Genomic DNA, 8,726 nt, shown 5'->3' with positions numbered 1-8,726 from the left:
CATCACAAGCATGCACAACTGCCTCTACAGGCAATTTAGAGTCACAAGACAAGCTAATGAGGCTGTTTGTGAACTGAAAAGTGCAGAGAAACCCAGGCTTGATAAACAAGGGATTGTGCTATAAATAAATCATATTTTCATGTTATTTAACATAAATATTGTTGTCTTATCTTTTTAAATGTTCTGTTGAGTATACTGGCTTATATTTTATTCACAAACATGCTACAGTTTATGTCAGTTACAACTACTACTACTACTAATAAATTAATATGTTGTTTATTATTTGTGTTTGGGAAAGGCCTGCAATAGACTGAACTGTCCAGGGTACAGTATAGGTTCCAACATCCCCGTGACCCCGAAAGGGAATGAAGTGAGTTCAGAAAAAGGATAAATGGATATTGAAGGAGATCGATCACTGTTTTCTTGAAGTCTTCCGCCAGCCTCTCTAGTTGCTGACACACATCCTGAAGTCGGTGACAGAACAGGGACCCATTCATTGTGATGCAAATTCATATTTGAAGATGTCGTCAGTGGAGGAGACGTGCGTCCTCTGAGCGCCTATACGCAGCCGCCTCACCGGCCAGTAAAGACACCTTCAATGCCAAACGAACTGCAGTGCGCACTGGCTCCAGCTGCGCGCTCCGCCGCTCAGCGCACGCGGTCCATTTTTATTTTTTAAACATAGAGGCTCTTTGATGGTGGTTAGGAAAGTCTGAACCGTATTGTTTGCCGGGATTTTACGTCAAGGAGAAAATGGAAACTTTTGCGCGAACAGAAACAGTGAAGAGAACCTGAATGCTTCGCGCAGCGGACTGAGGTGAGCGTAAAACTGGCATAACACGACTTTTTGGAAAAACATTTCTTAAAAAAAAAATAAAATAAAAAGGAAATAAGTCATTAGAGCAATATTGGAATTTGGAAAAATCGTTTAGTTGGAATGATGATCATATAGAGTCTAATAGAGAAGACGGTGAGGCTTAAAGCCCCTGCAGGCTTTGACAGGAGGGTTGTCAAACCATCCTCTCCAGTCGAGGCGCTGACACGTGTTTGTCTTTTGGTTTTTATTTAAACTCTTTACATATCGTTTGTGCATTTATAGCTTATTCAATGGCAGCATCTTTAAGCAACAGGACTCTCCAATGCATACACAGTGAAAAACTGAGTGTGCACAATGCTTTTTTATATACATAAATAAAAGACAACATTTTTAATGGAAATTTGCTTTACAAACGTTTAGGGTGACCAATAACTCTCAACATGTGAATAAATCTACGTAAAAAGACATTTTTGTTTAAGTAAGTTAACAAAATCAAATTTTATTTGAGGGATTTTTTGAAGTTTTTCCCAAATTTTCTTTAAAAAAAAAATTATATTCATTACAGAATGACTAATAATCCTGATTCCTTTGCAGGTTTAGTTTTGAGGAGAGACTTCAGTCATGGATCCAGAAGATCAACTAAACATGAGTCAACTGGAAGAGTCTTACCTTGATACTCTGAACTGCTGCTCCACTGCACTCTCATTGAATGACGAGAGTCTTCTGAAGCTGGATGACAGTACAAAACTGGTTGGAGTTCAGGTTATTCTCATCCTGGCTTACAGCACCATCATCCTGTTTGGAGTCACCGGAAACTCCTTGGTGGTTTACGTCGTCTACAAGTTTAGGAATCTTCGAACTGTGACAAACTTCTTTATCATAAACCTGGCTGTGGCTGACCTGCTGGTTAACACTCTGTGTTTGCCCTTCACCCTTATCTACACACTCTATGATGAGTGGATGTTTGGGCAGGTTTTGTGCTACCTGCTGCCCTTTGCTCAAGGCATGACCGTGCAGGTCTCCACCATCACTTTAAACATCATTGCCCTGGACCGGCACAGGAGCATCGTGCACCACATGGAGACTAAGATGTCCAAAGACATGTGTGCCATGGTTATTGTCTTCTCCTGGGTGATCAGCGCTTTGCTGGCAAGTCCTCTTGCCATTTTCAGGGAGTACGGGTCATTTGACTTTTCACCAGAGGAGTCCATTCAGGTGTGCACAGAGAAGTGGCCAGGAAGCAGCATGAACGGACGGCTCTACAGCATGTCAATGCTGGTGGTGCAAGTCGCCATACCTTTGGCCATCAACTCTGTTGCATACATTCGCATCTGGAAGAAGCTGAAGCATCACATGAAGTGTGGTCGCAATGACCACCAGCGCAGGAGGAAGACCACTAAGATGATGCTGACCATGGTGGTGGTTTTTGCCGTCTGCTGGTTGCCTTTCCACGCCTTTCAGCTGGCAATTGACATTGATAACACCGTTCTGCACATGAAGGACTTTAAGCTGGTCTTCACTGTTTTCCACATCTTGGCGATGTGCTCAACGTGCGTCAATCCCATCCTGTATGGATGGATGAACAACAACTACAGGACGGCTTTTTTGACTGTGTGCAAATGTTGTGGCTCCCTCACTGTGAACTCCACAAGCAGAGAGGCACAAAAAGACAGGGTTTGTACTGATGATAAATCGACAAACGTCTAAGAGTCTGAGAGTGTCTATTCACAATTGATTGTGGCTTATTTTTGGATTTTGACCTTCAAAAATGGCAGAAAAGGACAATAACTTCAATTAATTTAATATCTGACAAGTGTTTTCACCTTTTAAGCAGTTAAATGAACAACACAGAGCAACCGGGAACAAAGTATTTCACAGCACAACTGACAATAGAAGAGCTAGCTTTATGAAAATACGTAGTTATTTTGCATTTCAAGTTATCTTTTAATTCTATTGTGGTATAGCCTCTTCATTAGATTTATTTTTTTTGCAGAAGATTTTTTCTTTTTGTGAAAAAAGAAATTAATACAAAGTTTAAGTGTAATTCTTCAAAAACAGATCAAAAGTGCTTTTTTGTTTTTTTTCTCATGTGGTGCAGAGGAGCTCTGGGTATAACATAGAGTCAAATCATAACCAAGTTCCCTTTTTAGCAAGTGAAACTTTGGTTCAAAGATGACTTTTATAGACGACCGTTTAATATTCTTTTCATCTTCTGAGATGATCAAATGAATGACTTGACTGCAACTGTGACACTTTATTTAAATGGTGTGCAGCTCTGTGTCCAGATGCCCCTGTCATGATTAAGTATTAAATGACTTGTGATAGATTGCTTCAATGAAAGAATAAAAGTAATTCCAATTTGGTTCTCAGACGTCCAGATTTTAGATTTTAATTAATGCACCTTAAAATAGAAAAAAAAAATATGTTGACACATTGGAGCTTCTGTTGACCGTACAAACACCAACACATTGATCTGCCTTTGGCCCCAAATTTTAATTAAAATTTTAAATGTTTCAGCTGTCCTTAAATAATTAAGTAATCATTTGATGCCTCAATATTAGTATTTTTCAAATACAATGGCATTAAGCATATCCCACTGCCTGTTATACTTACTTAAAGATTGCTAAAAATGAATTTGAATTTGTATTCGCTTTAAATTAAGAAAGTACATTAATTCGTAGTTTCCAAAAAAAGACATTTTCCTGTGTTAATAGAGAGCAACCACACAACAAGATGTCATATCAGCTTTATTCAATTTGTCTAGATTGTTTCCTGACATATTAGAAAGTCAGCTTAAAGCTTCTATCATTCATAAATTGACACGTGGTTTGTGACCTCAAGCCGCGTAATGAACCACAAGCTGCCAGAACTTCAAGAATTCTTACGGAAATCCAAGAACTCCAAATTTAATCATTAAACCAAGGTCCTTAAAGTAGGAAGGAATATTAAGATTAAAAACAAAATAAAATCTTGTTTTATATTCAATAAATGAATGACCTATTTTATATGTGTATTTTGAATGTGTGTTGTTTTTTAGTGGAATTATACAGTATAGTAAACATAGTGCATTTGGGTGTAATCTACAACTGAAAATGAATCATTGATTTGGAGTGAAATTTTATTAATGAAATAAGTGACTTTTAAACCATCAGTTTTGTACGTTTCAGCAGAACAGATTTCTAAATGTTTACCTGCTGTGTTTGATTTTTAACTAGTCTGCATCAAAATAAAAATCTACATTATTGAGAGGTAGGACCTTAGGATCAAGACAAAAACATCATTTTTATGTTTTAGTAGTTTCAAACAATTTATGTGAAACCAGGTACTATAAATGTCTCATAAACACTAATACATTTTTAAAAAAAATATTTTTTATTAGTTTTTTCTCACTGGCTACCAAGGTTTTCTATCTGATGCAGCAGCCAGAACCCTTGTAAATAAACACCATCAGGAATCACTCAAATAAGCAATGAGTTTTTTTTTTTTTTAAAGAAGAATACTAATGGCATTTTGAAGACAGAAAACATGGTCACAATCATTGATCTTTACCATAGCAACCCTTGTTCTGGTCATGGAATGGAAAAGGGATGCATTACTAGGGACTGATCATTTGGTTCTGAAACTGGGTTATTTTTATCACATGGAAATCTTTTCAATCATGGACTATTTTTGCATCATTAAATCATAAAATAGCCGTGTATTACATTAGCAATTATATGCTTTATTTAAGTAAGTATATATTTTAATGAATTAACAAACATATCCCCCAATTATAAAACTCTTAAAAAATCTAACATCAGCAAATTGCTTCTTACCAGCAATTTTCAGGGAAAAAAAAGATGAAATATAGAAACGTGTATTATTAAAATATGAATTTTATTTTGGATTTTCTTTTATCCCCAGTCTCATAAATATATCTATTTATATATCTATATCTATATCTATATATAGATATAGATATATCGATATATATATCGATATATATATATCTATATATCTATATAGATATATATATATATAGATATATCTATATATATATATACACATATATATATATCTATATATCTATATAGATATATATATATATAGATATATCTATATATATATATACACGAATACATATATACATATATATTTATTTTTGCTTTTTTTTTCTGTAACCAGAGTAGAAAGACTTAATGCAGTTAAAAAATAAATAAAATAGACATCCTCTTAAGATAAGCCTTGTACAGCAGCATATTCATGAGCTTCCCAAGACCTTCTATCATACTTTTGTAAGCCGTGACCTGCAGTTCTATGAATACTTGAAAACACCAGACTGAGAGAACATCATTCAATTCAAGCCAGTTTAATTCAATTCAATTCAATTTCATTTATATAGCACAGTATTTACAACAGTAGTCATCTCAACGAGCTTTATCTAATTGTTGACTGTCAGTTTCTGACCAGATGCCACAAAAGTTTATAAAAGATACCCTGCTATTTGAGTCAAGCGCAGAGCTAAAGAAATCTATAGGAAAATTTGTTTTTTAAAACCTTTTTCGCATTTTTGTCATGATCAATAATATCTGTGAGCACAGACCTTATCTCAATAAAGAATCACAACTTATTAATGGAATTTTTCAAAAAAGAAGGTAACACATTTCTGAAGCTGTTAGCTGGATAGCATAATGACAAATTTTTTTTTGATGTTCCTGTTTTCTGCTGCTTTAAGTAGCAAAGAAAAGTAAAGAAAAGTAAACCTTTTTGATTTTTTGAATAATTCTTTAGTCATTTAAAAAAAAAAACACTTTCTGCATTTTGTTAAATGTACAATTCTTTGGGTATAAAAGTTACATCAAATTCCCTTTTTTTTTAACTTGAAAATGCTGTAAGGAATATGCCAAGTTATTGTGTCCATTAAAGACAAAATGATGTTTTAAAGTTGAGATGATTTCGAATTTAATCATGAGGTGTCTGTGCTATCTGTTTAAGATTTGCTGATTAGAAAAGCATTTTCACAACCTCACGGTTGCTGTCCTTGATAAAAAGTCCACCGGAGCCCACAGACATGGCTCTGATGGAGATCTGTAACTACTTCTACTCTGAAATTGCCATGTGATTGCAGACAGAGTACTGTTGGAAGATGCAGCTGCACCAACTTAGGTGATTTCTTGCTTCCCTCCCGGGAAGAGAAAACAGATGAGATGTCTTCAGACTTCATGGGGGCCTCCACATTATACATCCCTGTTGTCAGCCCCATGGAGGGTCTTTTACCAGTCTGAACCTGCCCAACTTGACCCCACCTATTTCCATTAACACTCATTTTTGCTTTCCTTTCTTCCTTTGTCTCACACCTGCAGGATCCAGCAGCTGGCTCCCCTGCTTTCTGCAGGGGCAGGAATGCTGCAAGTATTGGAGGTGGAGACACTTCTGCAACGAGTGTCCTCTGACAGAAACAGTCAGAGTGGCAGGATCTAGAAAAACCACCCTGAGCTGGGCAGCAAAGGACAGACGGATGGTAAGACTGCATCAGGCTTGATGCCATCTGTAAACCATTGGAAAAATTTGCTTTGATTGTGGTCAAAGCGTCAAAGCTTCAAAATCATGCGGCTTAAAGTTAAAAAAAAATATACAGAAAGTGCTGTTTCTGCTGCTTATGTTCTCATTTGAAGGACAGATAGACGTAGTTGCAGCAGCTGTAACCCTTGTGCTATCCTAGGGACTGTAACATTGGGAGTTGGGTCATCTAGACCCACTAGACAGTGCTCTGAACCTTTTTTCTTCAATGATTTGTGATCTTCATTGGCATCCATGGATTACATGAAATCTTTCCACCTTTATCCACCTTTGTCATGGTAGGGAGAACATGTCAATGTAAGGGTGGGGTCATCTAAGATAGCACAAGGGTTAACTCAGAAAAATGATTAAAAGAAATCATAGTTTTACAAGAAGAACCTTGAATTTTGTGCAGAAAATCTCATGTATATAGATGTTGTACATCCTAATTAGAAAATTCAAATGGTCTTTGGCACGAATGGTGTTCATCTTACTCTGAAAGCAAGTCAACTCTCCAGTATTCCAGCTCTTCTGCAGGTACTTGAATGTTGGCATAGCTGTGCACAAAAAAAGGTTTGTGTGCAAAACCACAAGCAGTTTTTCCACACGCCAAAAACAAATGCTCCATCTGTCTTTTATTATTAGTATTTGATATGACCAAAGAAAATCCTCTTGGAGCTGTGTTTTATTTCTGTATTAAAGCATTTCTGTAATCTTGTTCTGCTTTTGGATGTTTTTGTCTCACCAGCAGTTGGCTCTCAGCAAGCTTTATATCGAAATCTCTTTGATGACGTTAATAAAATGCCACATTTTTTTATGGATTTAAGCTCAATTGAGCAGAGTAAACCTTGTATTTAATGTAGTACAGTCAGAATTTGTAACTGTTGCACAAATGTGTCACCATCTGTAATGTTTGCATTTGCTGTTTGGCATAGTCTTCAAATTTTCTTTTAAAGCATTTATACAATTTGGATTTTTCACAAATTGCAATGGCAACTACTGCTTATTTGCATATTTATTTGCATGTTTTGACAACTGTTTTGGGTAAACCCTTTGCAGATTTGTATAATTTAGAAATTATTTTAATGCTATCATTTTAAATTTATAATGCCATGTATTGTTTGGCAAATGCACAATAAAAAAATCACTTTAATCCAAAAACATCTCAAGAAAGAAATGAAATGATTATGTATAAAAGTAAAAAATAATTTTAGAGTAGGATAAATAGGAGTCTGTAGTTTTGATGCACTCAATACCTTCTTTTTATTTAGCGCGATTCAAGCTGCAGATGCTGTGGAGGTAAAATTGTTTCCATTATGAATTCAGCAGGAAACTGTTGCAGGTTTTGTTATCACACACACCAGAAAAAAACATTCCCCGCTCATTTGGTCTGTCTTTGTTCCACTTTCTAATTGCTGCTAGCTGCTTTCACAATGATTACACTGGTGTTCGAGTTTTGTGCTGCTCTTCCTGTTGACCATGTTCTCACTGATTTACTTTGTGTGTGCGTGAGGAGCACAAGGACTGGGACATTAGCTGAAGTTTTCCATTTTTAGTAAGCCATTGATGGTGGATTCAGCATTAGGTCAATAATTGTCCCTTCAGCTGGCTGACATTATTGAGCATCTGCTCCTGTCACAAAATTCCCCCCTCCCAGGATGGGGATGCACTGTCTGCTGATGAAATAAAGCCAACAATAGCTTAGAAGCAAATTAAGTTTACCCTTCTCTGCTAATGCATCTTGTATTCAAGACTTCAAAGAAAAAAAAGCTCTTTGGTTTTTCTATTCCCTGGATTTCTCTATGTTAATGTTTGATTAATGGTGTTTTGTAAGAAGACTATTGATTTTGTCTGAACTAAATATATTAAATTGTGAAATAATGAAGTGGAGTCAGTTGCCAAACACAATAGTGTATTGATCAGTGCTGGTTGGTACAAAGAGGACACAATCCTATTGATATAGCTGGGACATTTTTTGTGCATGTACAAAAGAAGGCAGGCCTTGGTTCGCACTTAGAAGGGCAACATTTAAAAGATAATCACAAATGTAGAAATGTATAGTGAGAAATTAAATAGCTTAAAATGTTTATGACTAGATGTGGGTTTTTTAGAGAATTTTTGTTGTAGATGAAATTTGCCGATTTCAAGCTAAACTGACAACTGTGGCACAAAAGTGGCTATTTTCATTTTTTCTACAAATTACTGTTCAAAAGTACCGAAGGTGAAAATGGCCTTTTTCTGTCGTTATCACGAGAAAATTATTTTTTTCTTACAATAAAAGACCAAGTCCAGAGTGACACGCAGTCCTTCCAGCTCACTCCTCTCATGCATCGTTCTGTAACCGTGTAAACGGCCTGATCTCCTCATCTGG

At 36.1% G+C, this 8,726-nt stretch overlaps 1 protein-coding gene across 1 annotated transcript; it reads left to right on the top strand.

Moving 5' to 3' along the window:
* The first annotated feature begins 608 nt into the window (after window positions 1-608).
* On the top strand, window positions 609-3,219 carry LOC101165457 (neuropeptide Y receptor type 2-like). Its single transcript, XM_020701278.2, has 2 exons — window positions 609-817; window positions 1,412-3,219. The coding sequence occupies exon 2, from the start codon at window positions 1,439-1,441 to the stop codon at window positions 2,522-2,524; it is 1,086 nt and encodes a 361-aa protein (XP_020556937.2). The 5' UTR covers window positions 609-817; window positions 1,412-1,438; the 3' UTR covers window positions 2,525-3,219.
* The last annotated feature ends 5,507 nt before the right edge of the window (window positions 3,220-8,726 follow it).

The sequence above is a fragment of the Oryzias latipes genome, chromosome 1 (assembly GCF_002234675.1).
Source record: "Oryzias latipes chromosome 1, ASM223467v1".
Taxonomy (NCBI): domain Eukaryota; kingdom Metazoa; phylum Chordata; class Actinopteri; order Beloniformes; family Adrianichthyidae; genus Oryzias; species Oryzias latipes.
This window is presented reverse-complemented; position numbering and strand designations above follow the sequence as displayed.